Source organism: Mastacembelus armatus, chromosome 8, assembly GCF_900324485.2.
Source record: "Mastacembelus armatus chromosome 8, fMasArm1.2, whole genome shotgun sequence".
NCBI lineage: Eukaryota > Metazoa > Chordata > Actinopteri > Synbranchiformes > Mastacembelidae > Mastacembelus > Mastacembelus armatus.
In genome coordinates, this window is record NC_046640.1 from 22,896,781 (window position 1) to 22,914,627 (window position 17,847).

Genomic DNA, 17,847 nt, shown 5'->3' on the forward strand with positions numbered 1-17,847 from the left:
GAAGGAAACTCTAAAAATAAAATATATCACCTCTGTTCCATGAACTGTTCCCCCCTGACCCAAACAAATACACAAGCACCAACACAAATATAACAACAATGCAAACCAACAACACCACGAGTTCATCGATCAGCTCTGAGGAGGGAAGCAGCTGATGTCACCGACAGGTGTGACAGGTGTTTAATTAACGGGGAGCTGTTAGAAACGGACATTCTCCGGTACCGGGGAGTGTTTACAACGCACAAGCCTCCGTTGATCAATCAGAACTGATCGATTATTGATCCCGCCGCTGCGCAGCCGCCCCCCCCCCACCCCACCCCGCATCATCACATCCGTGTTGTGAGAGTCGGTAGGAGGCTAACGGGGAGCTAACGGTACCAAGCGGCGGCACCGGGCGGTTTCTCATGTCTGTTCGTGTTTTGGCGTCGTTGAGCGGAGCCGTCATCGTCACGAACTGGTCCGGACTTTTCATGGCTGTCGCTCGGTGCTCTGTCGGGACTGTCAGGTTAGCTCAGCGGGGACGATGCAGCAGCTAGCCGCCGTTAGCTGTTTGTTTGTCGGGGTGTTATGTAAGACGGAGCCCGTGTAGCCGCAGCTAGCGTTAGCCTGTTAGCTCGTTAGCCTGTTAGCATGAACGACGCGCAGCAAGAAATGTCCCCGGACTTCGTCCTGATGCGGCTCGTCTCCGCGGCCGAGTACGACCGGCTGGACGAGCCCGAAGACCTGATGTCCGGAGGCGGTGGGTTCGGCCCCGTTAAAGCCGTGCTGGGACACCACGGCGGCGGCATCAGCGGTGGGTTTGATCTGGACCCCAGCGGCCCCTCGGCAGGCCTCGGCTCGGCCTCCCCGCACTACAGCTCTCCGCTCCCCGGGAAAGGCGAGCTGGACGGCGGGCTGGTGTTGACGCAGGCCCCGCCGAGCTCCGAGGCGCCGCTGTCACCTCCGCCGCCCGAGGACTTTGCCGTAGCGGCCCAGCGGTTCGTGGACTTCCCGGTGCCGCACGGCTCGGGGGGGCACGGGTCGAGGGCGCAGCTGATGGTGTTTCAGAACCTGCTGCGGTCCGGAGACCGGATCCTGGAGTGCGGGTTGGAGCAACCGCCCCCAGGGTTCCTCCAGGAAGGAACAGAGAGACAGAAACAACAGCTGGATTCTGGATCAGGAACTGGCCCTGGTGGCACAACAGCTGGTCCTGGGCCTGGTGGGGGGAAGGACCAAAACTCGCACTGCATCCCCTCTGTAGAGGAAAGCCTGCAGTCGCAACAGCTGCAGCTCCAGTGGCACCCGGTCCTCAGACTGTCCAAAGGGTCAGACGGGTCCCAGACTCCCCAGCTGGGTGTCCCAGCTCTGGACTCTGAGCCCAGGTCTGTCTTGTGCCATCGACATCGTTTGCTAACTGACCGACTGACTAAATGGCCCCAGGGCCTGCTGGACCAAGCCCTGCGCCTGGGCCTGCTGGAGCCCAGGAAGAACCGTTCTGCTAGATGCGATGATACAGTTCTGGCTCTGGCCCAAAGGCTGGGGCAGCTGGGTGAGGGAAGGGAGGATGGTGGAGGAGGTGGGGACGAGGAGATGGTGCTCCCGCTTCCTCGGTGCTCATGCCACATCGTCCTGGCCTCAGGGACGGGTGGTATTGGGCCTGGCGAGGACCCAAGCGACACCAGCGATGCCTTGCTGGTCCTGGAAGGTCTTGGGTCTGAGGAGGTGGGAGGACTGGGGGGGCAGGCGGGCAGGGATGGCACGGACATGGGGGATGTTGACAAAGGAGAGAGGGTGGGAGGAGTCAGTGGAGGGGGGGCGTTTGACGGTGCGGGGCCTGTGTTCTCCAGTGGGACCCTGAGTGGTCTGATGCGGCAGGTCCACCGATTGGCGGAGGAGGCGGGGGTCTGCACCGATCAAAGCTGCCGGTCCTCGTTGGCCGTCCTGGGGACTGCAGTGTCTCATGGCCCCTGCGTGGACCCCCACACCCCCATCAGCAGCGCCACCACACCCTGCCTGTACAGCCCAGTCTGCCCGCAGGCCCCCCAGGCTGCAGCAGTCCTCAGCACTCTCCCAGTCTCCACTGACCCCCTCCTGTCCTCCAACTCAGACCTGAGTCCCTGCCCGCAGTATCAGCACCAGTCCCGTTCTCAGCCCCAGAGCCGTGCCACCACCCCCAAACTTGGTGTGGCTTCAGGGGGAGCAGGACGGTCCGCCTCCCCCCTGGTGGTTCTGGAGGGGGAGGTGGGAGGAGGGAAGCAGGGGGAGAAGACGCAGCGGGGGAAGTCGAGGAAAGGGGGGTCCCTGAAAGTCCGACTCAGCAAGCTGTTCAGAACCAAGAGCTCCAGCGGGGGATCGGGGGGGTTACTGGATAAGAGGCCATCCCTGGCGTCATCCACCTCGTCTGGAGGGAGTCTGCTGGATGTGTGGGGGTCCACCTGCAGCAACGCAGAGCAGGACAGCAGCAGGTAAGAGCCTTTGGGGGGGTCGGGTTAGGATGGACTGAGGCTTTCCTTTCTGACTTACAGATCATTTTAGTTACCGATAGACTGATCAATTACAATCAATGGACTGACCCTGGAGGAGGGGCACAAAATAACTTCAGACAATTTGATGTGTGCTGATATTGATTATTTACATGATCAGTGAATTTACTTCACCCGATTGGTAAAAGTAAAGATTCAGAGACGGACTGAGCTAATGATCAATCTGCAGCTGTTTGATCGATTAATGGATCATTCTCTGATTTCAGCTTCTGATTTTCTGAGTTTGAATTAAACTGAGTCTCTAGAAGTTTCATTCTGGCTGGTGAAGTTTTACAACTGTAACATTTTCAGTTGTGGGCAGAAAAAATAAACTGCAAAGACAAAGAGATCAATCAGTTCTGTAACTGATCAATGAATAATGTCAATAATCATGAGATGTTCCGTGCACCGGGAGGCAGGAGCATTACACAGAACTGAACCGCTCAGAGCCCAGTGCTGTGTGATGCAGTGCGTTGAGGCGTTCCTGTTATTTTGTCCACCCCCCCCGCTCCCAGGTCGAAATAAAACAGCAACACTTTATTTTGTAACTGTAGTCATGGCGATAAGCCTCATCTGCTCAGGTGAGGCATCGCCATAGTGACAGATGACGCTTCCTGAGTCCAGCACTGATGCTGGTCTCTGTAGCAACAGGTAAAAGTGTGGGGGGTGTGGCCACCTGGTCAGGTGAGACTGTGATGTCACTACTCACTAATAATTTGGCGCACACTGGTAACCATGGAAACAAAGCCGTCTCTACATGTATTTATATTTATCTGATTTAATCCGCACCTGTAACCACAGTGAATCATCATTAGTCCAGTCAGCAGTCTGCAGCGTTGTCGTCACATCAGTGTTTAGTGTCGTCTCGGCTCGGTCGGAACCCGACACAGGAGGTAGCAAAAAACCCAAAAGCGTTAAGCCGGGATGAGCCGGGACCACGCAGTGGAAAAGTTTCAGCTGTTGGTAGTTCATGAACATGTTTGCTGTGTGGAAACGCTGCGTCCTGTCAAACAAACACTTCCACACGTCACATTTCAACATTACTCTGAAGTCATGAGTGTCCACTGGTTTTACTTCTGTACAGAAACTGCTGCTTTCAGATCTGCAGTAACTCTGGTGTTTGTGTTGGTCTCCATCAGGCTGCAGGTGTCCCGGCCCAACAGCGCCTTCTCTCCGGTGCCCTTCACTCCTGCGTTCACCGGTGAGTCCACAGATAAGATGGAATACAAATATCACATTTTAGGAATCGAAATAGATAAAATAATAGATAAATAGAATTTAATGTAATGTATCTTCCTGATAAATGTGCTGAGTAACATTTAAGGCAACGTGCTAATGACAGGAAGTCATTAATTATGACGTTTCAGTGGAGTGTTGGTTATTAATTGTACATTTATGGACTAACCGACATGTTAGTCTGCCAGGCTTTTTTCTCTGTTTCATTATAATTTCAGTTTTATTATATTAAACATATGTGTTTCTTCATATGTTTCCATAAGAAGCTGCTGCACGAGTCTTTTCCATTTTTGCCTCAGTAATTTTGTGTTAAGAACAGTGAGAAGGGATACCTGTCTGTCTACACCTGCTTTGACAGAGCTCCACCTTTTCATCCTGGCTCAGTAAATGTGCAGCGGACTGAGCCAGGATGTGCTGATTCGACCAGGTCAAGCCGCTCTTTTTCTTTTTTCAATAAGCCACGCCCCCATGAGACATGAGGGGGAGGGGGATATCTCTGCACACAGACAGCAGGTCACTTCCAACCTTTTTCTGCGAGTAGGTGCTGTGGTTCTAAATGTGTCCTCACCTGTTTGAAGTACGATTTTCTCTTCCTCATTCTTCTTCTTTTTCTTATTCTCATGTGAAACTAACCTTCCACATTTCTCTAACACTGTCTTCCTGTGTGTGTGTTGTATACCTCTGTGTGTGTGTGTGTGTGTGTGCGTGTGTGTGTGTGCGTCCAGGTGAGACGGTGTCTCTGGTAGATGTGGATATTTCTCGGAGGGGGGGGAACTCTCTCCACCCCCCGACTCCCCCTCCCCCGCCCAGACGGAGCCTCAGTCTGCTCGGTACTTTACTTCTTCTTCTAATTTCACTTTCTGTTTTTACTTCTTCCATGTCTGTGTGTTGTCCTGTGGAGTCAAACTTTATTTAAACAGCCTAACATCTCAAATCACTCACTGATGTCTTTAAAATCATGAGCAGTGGACAAGAAACAGGCAGCAGCGCACTGACAGTGATGCAGGGCAGACTTTGTCAGTTCTTTTTCTGGTCCGCTGTTTGTGAAGAATTTTAACAGCAAATGTTTAGATCATGATGGCGACAGGCGATATGTGCGGAGGAGGGAGACGTTAAAACGACCACGTGGATTCTGATCTGACCGTTCTGATGGAATTCAAACACTCGCACATTGGATAGGAATCGGATCTAGGACCACGTATGCAGGTGGCCCAGATCTGATCTGAGACCATCTGGTTTGGTCTGTTCACACTGTGGGAACATCAGGGTCCAAACAGCAGCTGTGACGTGGACACAGCTTTGGTGTCTCAGGTGAATCTTACCCAGGTGTTTTTCTCTCGTCATCTACAGAAGATTTTGGTCCTCCTCAGCAACAGGGTCCCTTCATGGAGCGCAGTGTAGGGGCATCGATGCAGTCTCTGCCCCCCCGACCATTGGCCCTGCCACCCTCTATCAGCACCATTCAACACAGCCTGAGCCTTAACGGTAACCCCCTCCCCACACACACACACACAAACAGTCCGACAGGTGTTCCTTATGAACTGACAAGGTCTGACACAGAGGTTCCTGATAACCCTACTGGGTCTGACATAGGAGTTCCTAATAAACTGACTGGGTCTGCCACAGAGGTTCCTAATAAACTGACTGGGTCTGTCACAGTGGTTCCTAATAAACTGACCACTGGGTAAATAATATACAGGTCCCAGCATGCTACCCTGAGGGATTCCACAGGTTCTGGATCAGGACTAGAAAGCCTCTCATTAACAACCAGCAGTTAGTATCTACCTTTGTGATGACACGTGTGAAATGTGTGAAACCTGACTAACAGATGTGTATGTTGTGTGCTGACCAGACACCTTTCTGAGAGGTTTACCAAGGCCAGTCCCTCTGCGTCCTGATGGCCACCACCCCCCGCCCCGACTTGCCCCCCGTTGCCCACTCAGTCGGCCTGATGCCAGCAGCTTCGCCACCAGCCTCAGAGAGCTTGAGAAGGTTAACTCCTAGAAAAGATGCTGTACTTTCTAAAAACTATTTATTTTTAAGCCCTGGAACCATTTTCCTGCAGGGGCTGTGTTACAGGGTGTGTTTGTGTCTTTCCAGTGCGGATGGTACTGGGGGCCGATGAACTGGGAGGATGCAGAGATGAAGCTGAAGGGGAAACCGGACGGATCGTTTCTGGTTCGGGACAGTTCAGACCCTCGATACATCCTGAGCCTGAGCTTCAGGTCGCAGGGAGTCACACACCACACCCGCATGGAGCACTACAGAGGTACCACACACTGGGTTATTGTGGGTAAACCAGGGTTACTGGTCGCTACTGGTGTTTACCCTTCTTCTACCACTGATCCAGTTTGTAACAGACACACTTTCAGCTGGTCTTGGTGATTTTCTGCTCCTGTAGGAACCTTCAGTCTCTGGTGTCATCCCAAGTTTGAAGATCGCTGTCACTCTGTGGTGGAGTTCATAGAAAGAGCCATCATGCACTCCAAGAATGGAAAGTTCCTCTACTTCCTGCGGTCCAGAGTCCCTGGTAACCAAGCAACCAATCACCTGTCTCTGCGTTTGCCTGTCTGTGATCTCACCTGTCTTCACCTGTTGGTCTGCGTCACTGTTACAGAACATTTTGTGTCTAATTGCAGCTCTGTGACAGTGATGTTGGAATGATGTCTTGAAAAAGGTCACCTGTGTAATGTTGTCTTCAGGTCTGCCCCCAACACCGGTCCAGCTCCTGTATCCGGTTTCCAGGTTCAGCAGCGTTAAATCTCTGCAGCATCTCTGTCGTTTCTGCATCCGGCAACTGGTCCGTATAGACCACATCCAGGAGCTGCCGCTGCCCACGTGAGTACACTAATGAGTTCCGATCTTACTGTGACTCCATCGACCAGAGAGAGCAGGTCCAGGTCACATGAAAATGTGATCCGTGACACGCAAGGCCTCGCTTTTCTGGCATCACATAACCAGTTGGTTTGGTTCCGTTCATGGCTCAGTCTGCTCCCTGTAGGTCGAGGATCGTCCCATCATCACCAAGAACCCTTCAGCAACATTCTGGACTATTTTCTTCTGCTAATGTTCATTAATTGCTAGAATTTAGTCTGGAAGTGTGGTTTGTCACTTCTACTATAATTGGGCTGAGAGATGGAACATGTGATGTCAGGGTCCGTGTGTGTCCACTAGATGTCAGTAGTCTCTAAAGAGCCGCGTTAATATTAATAGCTCAGCTGCATTTTCCACTTTTTATTGACGTGTAAACGGCTCAGGTTCACTGATGAACCTAAGATGGTCCAACCAATGGTAAAGTCAAAAAATTTAATTTACTGAAAACAAGTGTTGACTCGTGATTCTGGCCCGTTTGTCCTGGCTCTCTTCAGGCCTCTGATCGCCTACCTGCGGAAGTTTTATTACTACGACCCAGAGGAAGAGATCAGCCCGACGCTGCAGGACCGAGCGCCGGAGCAGAACAGCCAGTCGGGCGTCGAGTCCCAAACGTAGCATCAGAACCTGAGAGACAAGTGAGTCGCTTTAACGTGTCAGCACAGCGTTCAGTCACTGGGGTTTATAGGACAGGTTTTCATCAGGACCAGTCTGGACCTTTACATCAGACACTTTCAGATCCTTCACATTTGAGCATTTTGAGTAGACGGGACATTTGATGTGTTGGACAGAGCAGAAGAACAGAAGCAGGTTTGTGCCGTGGTCAGTGGAGAACGTAGAAAGAATAGGGAATTTAGGAACTTTTCTGAAGTAGATGTGAATTTGACATTTATCACAGATGTGGATCACTGGATCAGGGTGACTAGTCTGAAAGTCACTGAGCTAGAAGACAAAGGCAGCACAGACTCAGCATAATTACGGTTCAAATATTACGACATGAATGCAGCAATAGCCCAGACATGAAAGCTCATTCTCATGAAGAAAGAGAACTGCATATTTAAAAATAGAATATTTGTAAGATCTTAGCATGAAGTTGATCCTTCGGCTTGTTTTCTCTTTCCCCTTCAGTTCTTTTCTTCTGTTTTTCGGACACTCGACCAGCTCACACTCAAACTGGACTCACAGACCGCAGCCAATCAGCTCCCTCCACTCAGTTGTTTCCGGGCGGGTTTCAGATGATCCACCCTTCTCCAGGCTCTCTAATTGGTTCATAGGGAGTCAACAGGGGGAGGGACAGGGGATGTGGAGACCCCGCCCCTTTCTGATGTCATCACTGAGCAGCCAAACTACAGGAGGCATAAGCGTTAGCGATTATGCTAAAATCGCTAAACAGCAACGTCAGTGTGAGGACAAGCATCCTGTCGCCTCTCGGATCCTTGACCTTCCAACACGGGCAGAACCTACACAACACTGGAGGCCTTTCTCAACTCACACGCTTGAGCTTGAATTCTCAGCACCTGAGAAGAATCAGAGACCAAAGTGATCAGTTCTACACCTGTTGGTGAACAGTAGGTATTTGTTTTGGTAAATTAACCACCTATTGGTAAAGGTATCAATTTCTCCCAAAACTGCATCTGGTCTGAATGTGGACTGAAAAAGGCCTCGCCAGTGACTCACGTCTGAGACATGTTGGGGTTTTGTGAAGCTAAACTGAAACCAGGGATTGTATGCTCAATGATTTACGGAGCAGCTGCAAAACCACCTCACCACAAGGTCCTTTACTGGCTGTTCTGGAGTTTTCAGTCATGGAGCAGTAGATGTTTCTCCTTTAAGCACTTTAAGCCATGTTGGCTAAACGTCGATGTTCAGGCGTCTTTGCCTCTGGAACAGCAGCTGACAAAATAATCTCATCAAGCTTTTAGCATCATCAGGTAACACCTACTGCAGCGTTTCTGCTCTAAGAAATGTTTGCTCAGACCTTGTCCATGTTGAAGTTCACCTGATGATGATGACGACCTCAAACTGGTCTGATAAAACAAAATCTGAGCTTCTGCACTTCCACCCGTGCAAACTACCCAGTGAAGAAGATCAAGTGATCGGCTCCAAAGCTCCAGAACTACATGGGTCTTGTAATGAGACTGTGTTGTCACCTGCTGTTTCTAAAGTGAAGAACTTTTTTTTTTTCTTGTTCAGTAGCATTTTGGCCTAGATTATTGATCAGATGCTAAATGTTAAAAAAGTTTTAGTTGTCCTGTGTTAAAGTTCTGTTAACTCACCCGGCTCTGACAAGTCCCGACAAGAGAAATGTGGTTTGTGCTTTTTTTTGTTGCACAAAACGTGTTTGTCTTCTGGGTCTGACCAAAGCTGCCTCCATTCAGTGGGCTTTGTTGGATCGGGCGTTGTGGGTTTGGAAGACATGGGTCTGAGTTTTGAGTTTAAGTGAACCTGAGTTGAGTCTCAGTGACGAGGATCACGTCTAATAAAACGGTACTGACAGAAACCAGATCTGACTTTGCTCCTGCTAGTGAGCATTAGCCAAGCTATTTAAAGTCATCTAATGCAAAGACTACTGTTCTAAGAGGATCACTCAGAACCCTCATTATCATAGTGCTGGAATAGCCGGGTTCTGTGCATGTAGTTGGCATGTTATTATTCTGTTAGCCAGACTGCAGCGCTACACTCGGGTTTGTTTCAGATTTTTTTTTTAGCAAGTCCATATTTTTAGGGCCAAGTCAGGTAAAGCCGAGTTTTTCAGAGATGAATGATTGTTTGAACTATTCTGACGTCGGAGGTCTCAGATGCCGACAAGCACTTTGAAACATGTTGAGCCACCTGACCTGGAGAGCCAGCAGTCAGTAATGGATGAAAGGAATCAAATACAGCTTCAGGTGCCAGGAAGGGTTTGGCTCTGAGAGATGCTGGTTTGGACTGGGTTTGGGTCTCATGCAGCACCTCGACCCTGTAGTCTGAGTCCTGAAACAGCACAAACCTAAAAACTTCATATCGGTTTTTGTAGCATCTTTTGAAATTTCTGGGACACGACTTAAACATAATGAACAGGAATAAACTGGTGCAGAAAAATGAGTCAATTCAGATTTTGCCTCATGTTAATTTTGTTCACACTGTGTTTGCCAAGGATCTGCCATGTACACACTAAAAAGTACTGCTCCGCGTTGGTGAAAATCCCGGACCCCAGAGGCGACAGGCCGCACTGACTGTTGCGGCAACGTTACCAAAAATTAAAAAAAGAAGGTGGCGACGGTTTTACCGTGACGACTACTGAACTACGATGTGAAGAGCCAAACAATTCACTGGAACAGGCAGATGTTTGGAAGGCCTGGACTTATTCAGACACTGGCCCTGAGTGACTTCTGTCCCAGCAGAAACTGGGAACACTGGGACACTTCCATGATGTCAAAACAGTGAAGGGGGGTGGGGGACATGTGTTGACACTGCACACTGAAGGACTGGAGACCTGCTGTGGCTACGAGATGAAATGTGAAATGTTATTTTTGGTGAGGAGGAACACTGGTGTGATAATCTGTCATCTTTGGTGCAAAGGTCATTTCTGTGCAAGCACCTGTTAATAAAACAGTGTGGGTGGGATTTGTTGTTTAGGCTGAATGTGTCATATCAAACCACTGGCATCAGACTTTTCAGGTATATGATCAGATCATTTTCAGATCATGAACGTTCACTTAGCTTGAACTGCTTCTGTTCATTGAAGCTGCAGAGAAAACACATTCAGTCAGTCAGACCCAGTCCTTTCTTAGCGAAAGCATGTGGGTCTGGACCCCCTGCCATGGAGAGGCTCTTCCTCCGGCCTCAAATGAGCCGGGCCAATCGCAGCCATTTATCTGCAGTGGGGCGGGCTTTACTCTCCAGTCGTCCAATCAGATTCAGACAAGCCTTGCACACACTGACTCGTTGGTAACGTTTCTCAGTGTCAGTCCCAAGTCCGCGAATCTTTCTACAACTGGCTTTTGTTGTTTACTCTGTTCAAAAATATGAACAGAACAGGTGATAACACCATGTTCTCATGTTTTTACAACAAAAATCACAACAGTTATTCACTAGTGTCTCTACTGCACGTGCCGCATCCTTCATTTCTCTGATTGGTTTACTCTGCGACCACGCTGCAATGAAATTGATCTCACCCATGAGATTCTGGATAATTTTCTCTATAGAATCGAAAAAGAGTCTGGCTGGCCAGGGTACTAAAAACTGGTTCTAGAAAAACCGTCTGTGTTTAGGGAGGCTAATGAAAAATGTTTCAGGCTCGGACGTGGAGGACGAGGCCTTCGCACCCTTAACAACTGGCAGCATCTCATGGAGTCGTGAACTTAGCACATAATTCCGTGAAACACCTGTGCAGGTGATTGCTAGAAGCTGGTGCCGCTTCGTGTTCCCGCCATAATGTGGACGCATGTGCAGTTTAGTCCGTTACCAGCTGTAGGGATGGTACGAAAGTAGTTGAAGTACCTGCACAGGCGACAGGTTGGAGACACCAGGTTTGTTTATTTGTGTTTGAACTGAATCGATGGACATATTAACTCTGTGCGGAAAGCTCCAGGTTCACGTGGTGCTGGACCGACGTCTGAGCGGACAACGGCTTCATCCAGCGGCCTGTTCACCGCCACAGCCCGACCTCTGCCCTGGTTCTGTTTCAGGTTGGTTTATAGAAATAAGGTCTTAATTTTAAATAGTCTGAACTACTGAAATTACTAAAATTAATGATTATTACAATTACTGTTTTAAGATGATGTTAAATTGACACGTCAGAGCAGTTCCAGAAGTTAAAATCTGACAAAGAAGCTTCAGTATTTACTATTTTAATGTTCCTGTAATTAATCGACATGACGCCTCCCAGCCCTAAAATAAATATGAAGAGCTTCCAGATGATTATTGCATATTCGTAAATGTTTACAATTTACATATTGCACTAAGAAGTTTACTGTATAATTGTAGTTCTACACAGAGCACACACACACACACACTCTGCTGTATTTGCCTGCTGCATTAATACTTTCTAACACACACTGCATGAATGGTTTTATCAGTTAGACCCATGACACGTTCAAAATAGTAAAACGAAAAATAATGTTACTGACAATATAGTTTGAAAAAAGTCACCGGGGACATGTTTTATAAGACCATGACAAAAGCAGCTTTGGATTCACAGGAGACCTTAAAGAAAACGTGTGTGTTGTTAGCACTTAGTGGCAGCAGTGGACAGTTGGTGACTGAGGTGTGTTGTGTATGATCAGCTGTTGAACCGTGTGAAGGTCAGTGTGGAGGTCGATGAACTTTACATGAAAATCTGCATTTGCTCACTAAGACGCACAAACTTGCTTCACACTCACTCACTGCAGATTGATCCGGACTCTGCACCTTTGACCCTAAACTACCTTAACACAGCCAGTGTGGAGCCTTGATGATTTACTGCCTCCAGCAGGGCTAAGACAAACAGACCCAGGGTCAGAGGGACGATCGGGGCTGCAAACACAAGTCCGGGGGAAACAGAAAGTGAACACCAGGTCTGTGCAGGAGGATGGAGGTTCTGCTGCTCCTGGTTCTGCTGCTGGTCTCTGTGGAGCGTTCAGGTGAGTCTGAATGTGAACCTTTTCTTTCCATCTTTGTTGACTGGCAGACGTCTGAAAAACCACTGCACAGATTTTAACAGTTTTTGTTGAAGATCAGACTCCAAGTCATTACGGTCGTCCTCCCTGCTGGGGATGAGTTTCTGTAAATCTGGACATGAGGCTTGTTGTTTGTTTGCGCTCATAAAATGCTGGTTCAGTTCTCAGCCTAATGTTTCTGCTGAAGCTCAAGCAGGTCGGGAAATACGAAGATTCCTGTTCTGTCTTTGTGTTATGAGGTAACAGTTTGTTAACCGTAATAAAGGAACGTGGTGAAATGAGTTGAAATAACGAGAATATAAATACACATGTAGACATTACATATATACTACACGAGTTATGTTTGTCTGATTAAAACACCAATATAAGAAAAAATGAGCGACTTGCAGAGAATAAACTCAAACTAAAATAAAGTTAGTTGCATGAGCAGTGCAGCAAAACATGAAACTGTTTTTCACTGAAAATGTTCATTTCCACAAAAACAAACAGGTTCACGTTTGTAAATAAGTTCAGTGGATGTTTGCTTGAAAATTGTGAAACACACACAAGAGTTTTACTGGAAACAGACGGGCCCCTGTGTCGAAATCCTGCTGTAACACAGCTGTGCCAACAGCCTCTGTGCAGTGTTTTGCACGTTTCGACTGGACCTCGGGTCAGTGTGATGACGAGCTCGGGGAAGTGGATGAAGACGACTGCTGTCAGAACCCTCACTACAGCTACAGGTCGACCGACGGAGTGTGTCAGTCCTGTGGGTCAGTACACACACACACACACACACAGATGTGTTCTACTATCTCTATGAAGACACGGACTCACATACATCCCCCAGCCCCTTAACCTAAACCTGGTCCTAACTTCAGTTAAAGTCAGCTTGTGTTTGAGGTAAAGGTCACACCAGCTTTTAAAACAGTAAAATCCTCTGCAGCTGTTTTACCTCAGACCTGACAGTCTGTCCCAGCTCGTTGTCTGTGCAGCTCCCGGCAGTCCAGGTTCCAGCCTTGACCTGTTCACTGACTTCTGTCGAGCCAGGACCTGAGCTTGTCAAGGGGAAGGGGTGTCTGTTGAAGGCCACTAAACAAAACTCAGCCATGTTTGATGTGAAATATGTGAAGTGAACGATATACCAGTCACACCTGTGTGTGTGTGTGTGTGTGTGTGTGTGTGTGTGTGTGTGTGTGTGTGTGTGTGTGTGTGTGTGTGTGTGTGTGTGTGCGTGTGTGTGTGTGTGCGTGTGTGTGTGTGTGTGTGTGTGCGCGTGCGTGTGTGCGCGTGTGCGTGTGCGCCCAGTCCCCTGGTGTGGTCTCCCTGGTCGCCATGGTCTCAGTGTAGCGTCCTGTGTGGGGAGGGGGTGAGACAGAGGCACAGGATGTGTTTTGGCATCGGCCAATCACAGTGTGACAAGATCGAGGAGAAACTGCAGACGGAGCCATGCAGCGGCGTCTGCTGTGACGGTGCACGCACACACACACACACACACACACACACACTCACACTCAGTCCGTTTACGTGCTCAGTAAAGTCGAAGTACAGTCAAAGCTCGACTAGGCCACAGTAACTGGACTGCTGTCCCAGAGTGCAAAGGAATCCATTTGTTCTGTCTCACTCTGTGACGATAGGTGAGACATGTTAGCAGCTTGTTACTGTTGGACCTTTTACTGGTTGAATAATGACGTCACAGACCAGTTGACAAACTGGGGCCAAACTGGCAGCATGTCACATTAAGCACATCCATGTTGAAGTTGACTGTGTGTGTTTCTGTGTGTGCATAGCAAAGGGGTGGGGCTTGTGGCTCGCCTGGTCATCCTGCTCAGTCACCTGTGGAGAAGGTGGAGTCAGGAAGAGAGAGAGAATCTGCTCCAGCCCTCCTGAGTGTCTCTCGGCCTGCAGCGGTCCGTCAGAAGAGAGAGAGAACTGTCCAACACACACCTGTCCAGGTGATCTGTCTGTCAATGTACCTGTCTGTCTACATGTCCAGGTGACCTGTCTGACACTCTTCACCTGTCTGCCTCTTAGTCCATGGTGGTTGGACCAGTTGGTCCAGTTGGTCTCAGTGTTCTGGTTCGTGTATTGATGATCAGCATGGCAAAGTCCCCTCCAGAGTGCGAAATCGCTCCTGCTCTAGCCCCGCCCCATCCAGTGACACAGAGCCACCCGGTGATCGTTGTCCTGGAGACGGCATCCAGGTCCAGGACTGTAGTGAGCTGCCCAACTGTCCAGGTGAGAAATGTCTTGATTGATGAACTGATCAGGTGAACAGCACCCGGTAGAGTCTTAAATGGGTGCTCTCTGATTAATTGTTTTTGCAGTGGACGGCAGCTGGGGGGCGTGGTCCCCACCTCAACCTTGCTCTGTCACCTGTGGGGAGGGGCTTCAGCTGTCGTTCAGGACATGTGAAAGTCCCCCTCCTAAATATGGCGGTCGATTCTGCGATGGAATGAGCACTCAGGCCAGCGTCTGTCGGAGTCCGTGTCCTGGTAACAGAAACGTCTCCCTCCGAACAGAAAACATCAGTCAGGAAACTTTACCTGTGGCGTCAACAGTGACACCTGCATCACAGGTGACTGACTCCATCTCTGTTCCTCTCTGACAGTGGACGGGTTCTGGTCTGGTTGGTCCAACTGGGGAGAGTGTTCCTCGTCCTGTATCCCAGATGGCCGAGTTCCCGTCAGGACTCGCCAGCGGTCCTGTTCTAACCCCGCCCCTTCGTCCAGCCCTCCTGGAAGAGGTTGCCAGGGTGATGACAGTCAGACAGAGAACTGCAACCACCTACCTCACTGCACAGGTACACCTGTGTGTCTACCTGTTTGTCATAATGTTTATTGGGCAGTTTATTGTGTGATGATGTTCAGGCTGAGGTTCTACTGTTGACTGATGTGACTCATGGCCAAACAAATGGTTCTACGTTCATATCATATTTGGTTCCTGCGAAAACAGTCACATATCAAGAAACATTTTTGAGTCAGCCAGGTGTCCTGTAGAGACAGTACTGCAGGTACAGCTTCTTCAAGAAGTGGCCACAGGTGACTTCCTGCCTTTCTCTCTCGCTCCATCAGTGGACGGAGGCTGGGGCTCCTGGTCCGACTTCACTCCCTGTTCTGTTACCTGTGGGGTGGGGCTCGAGGTGTCAGTCAGGCCATGTGACAGCCCCGCCCCCAAACATGGCGGACGGCCATGTTCTGGAGACGGACGTCGAACGAGGATCTGTACGACCAGCGTCCACTGTCCAGGTGCGTCACTGATTTAAAATCAACCAATAAGGCAGCCAATGACAGCAGCATAATAATTTTGTACTGTTTTCCATCTGGTCTCTTCAGAAAGAATTCAATTTAAATATTTCATATCCCCATTTGTGTCCACCAGCCTTCAATCAATAACCAATAATGACAAAGTGAAAACAGCCTGATCCAGTTAAAATTCTACCTCAAACACAACGAAGTGAAAGTTTCTGACGAGCCCAGGTCGAAGTAGACCAACCACCAGCACTGAGCTGGAAACTCAGATACCTTTCAAATGTTTGACAGATTTTATTGATGTCTTTTCTGATCATTTCTCACATTTTCCATGTAGTTTACAATTTATTTAAATGTCTATTGATTTTCTTCTGTTGCATTTTGATGACAATATTCATCTAAGCAGCTATTTTACTGTTTCACTATTTGTTTTTAGCACCAATGGTTTGGAGGCTTTATTGATATTTGTCTCTAGTTAAATATATTTTGTCAAATACTGACCAATATTTATTTTTGATTTTTTGGATTTTTCTGTGCTTGTGTGCGTTTGCAGTGGACGGCATGTGGTCGGAGTGGTCGCAGTGGAACACGTGTAAATTCCCGTTTGGTGAGAGAAACATTAACTGTAAGCAGCTGGGCGGCCGTCAGACTCGACAGCGAGAGTGTCTCTATCGAGCTCATAACGGATCCATCTGCACTGGAGAGTCCCTGACAGAAACACGGGTCTGCTACGATGTCAACGGATGTTACTGTGGGTGACCTTTACCTGACCCTGACCTTTACCTGACCCTGACCTTTACCCTGGCCCTCACCTTTACCTGACCCTGACCTTTACCCTGGCCCTCACCTTTACCTGACCCTGACCTTTCCCTAAGCTCCAGATGTTGAGAAGCTGGAGGAGCAGTGGGAACAGAGCAGAGATCATTATGAAGCGACCGTCACTCTCAGCCTCCGGAGCTGAAATGGCCTGAAACCAGTCACATGTTTCTGTTTGTGTGTGTTGCAGTGAAGGGCGTCTGGGAAAACTGGGAACCGTGGACTTTGTGTAGACCTCCCTGTGGAAAAAACTCCAGACGTGCCAGAAAGAAACACTGTAAACCTGATTACAGCGGATACAGGTCAGTTCACAGTTTAAATTTCAACATTAAAAAATCTAAATATCTAAGAAATGTTGGTGTGGATCAAAAACCAGAGAAACAAATTCGATGAATAAATGAAGCTTCCATGTAAGAGACGAGATGAGGTCCAGTATCACCATTGACAGGCTTAAAAGTCCCAAACACCCCAGGTTTGGGCCACTGCTTATCTTTGTCAATAATGTTTGTATGTGTTTAAGTGAGACCGATCAGTATCAGATGCTTAAATTCATCAGATCCATGCCGGGGACTCACCCTGGTTTCACGCCGTCCGTTCTGTGTTGCAGCCCCACCATCGGTCGTCAGAAGGAGAAGGCGACGTTCTTCGGGAAGCCGACTGCAGACTGTGGTCCTCTGCCCACTGAACAGAAGGTGGAGAGTCAGCCCTGCCTCAACATTCCCCCCTGCCCCTAAACTGTGTTCACCAGTGCCTCTAGCAACATTCACGTACCTTGAAATTGCCCAGAAGAAATTCAAAAATCTGCCTTCAGGTTTTGGACTTTTCTTTCACCTTTAATTTTACTTTGGGTTGTGCCGGACAATTGAAATGTTTAGAAGGGAAACGTCTCGACGGTGGATGAAACACGGACACAGAGCTGATTTAGTTTTTTTATTAGAGGTCACAGAACACACGGGTGGAAACTCCTGGTTTAATCATCTTTTTATGTACAATCCTAAGTTACAGTAGTGATAAATATACGCTGCCAGTTTTAGAACATTTTTCAGCTTTTGTTGAAATTTAAGCAGTTTCATGTCTCATAGGCTTGTTCTGAAATTAAAGCATAGAACAAATTATCATGGAATCATTTTTAATTACAAACTTTAATCCAAATTTTTGACTCAAAGCTGTTTGCAGATACAGAGCTATGAAAAACTGTTTCAACATTAGTATATTATTCATTTAATAATCAGCATCAATCAGCATTTAAAGCTGCAGGTTTTCTTTCTGTAATGATCGCAATCATCATGTTCTTTCCAACACTGTTGCAGAACTTCCCATAAATGTGTTTTCACTTTTCTGTCCATTTGACACCAAACCAGCTCGAGGGGAGACTCAGTCTGGAGACTGAGCTGTTCTGGCTTTTGGGTCTGCCAGACTATTGAGTCCAGTGTCCAAGGTCCTTTTGATGGTGGAGGAAACTGGACTCATTTCTTCTTCACTGAAACTTTTTTATAAAACTATGAAAAGTACATGGTTTTTGCACCTTTGCACCATTTCAGATGATTTGCTGCT

The 17,847-nt window shown here is 48.4% G+C and overlaps 2 protein-coding genes across 5 annotated transcripts; both read left to right on the forward strand.

The window, feature by feature from the left end:
- The first annotated feature begins 153 nt into the window (after positions 1–153).
- LOC113140851 (suppressor of cytokine signaling 7-like) lies at positions 154–10,214 on the forward strand. 3 transcript variants are annotated; one of them, XM_026324907.2, is made up of 10 exons: positions 159–2,444; positions 3,641–3,702; positions 4,463–4,567; positions 5,088–5,222; positions 5,590–5,729; positions 5,838–6,006; positions 6,139–6,267; positions 6,440–6,575; positions 7,106–7,246; positions 7,737–10,214. In XM_026324907.2, the coding sequence occupies exons 1-9, from the start codon at positions 631–633 to the stop codon at positions 7,224–7,226; spliced, it is 2,811 nt and encodes a 936-aa protein (XP_026180692.1). In that variant the 5' UTR covers positions 159–630; the 3' UTR covers positions 7,227–7,246; positions 7,737–10,214. The 3 variants fall into 3 exon arrangements, with proteins under 3 accessions (XP_026180695.1, XP_026180692.1, XP_026180693.1); XM_026324908.2 differs by lacking the exon at positions 4,463–4,567 and having other exon boundaries at positions 160–2,444; XM_026324910.2 differs by lacking the exons at positions 7,106–7,246; positions 7,737–10,214 and having other exon boundaries at positions 154–2,444; positions 6,377–6,518.
- An 813-nt stretch (positions 10,215–11,027) lies between these two features.
- Positions 11,028–17,406, forward strand: LOC113140307 (properdin-like). 2 transcript variants are annotated; one of them, XM_026324134.1, is made up of 12 exons: positions 11,028–11,278; positions 12,064–12,211; positions 12,861–12,999; positions 13,535–13,698; positions 14,017–14,181; positions 14,261–14,464; positions 14,554–14,721; positions 14,838–15,029; positions 15,301–15,474; positions 16,031–16,228; positions 16,484–16,595; positions 16,901–17,406. In XM_026324134.1, the coding sequence occupies exons 2-12, from the start codon at positions 12,160–12,162 to the stop codon at positions 17,025–17,027; spliced, it is 1,695 nt and encodes a 564-aa protein (XP_026179919.1). In that variant the 5' UTR covers positions 11,028–11,278; positions 12,064–12,159; the 3' UTR covers positions 17,028–17,406. The 2 variants fall into 2 exon arrangements, with proteins under 2 accessions (XP_026179919.1, XP_026179920.1); XM_026324135.1 differs by lacking the exons at positions 11,028–11,278; positions 13,535–13,698 and having other exon boundaries at positions 11,791–12,211.
- Positions 17,407–17,847: the final 441 nt, after the last annotated feature.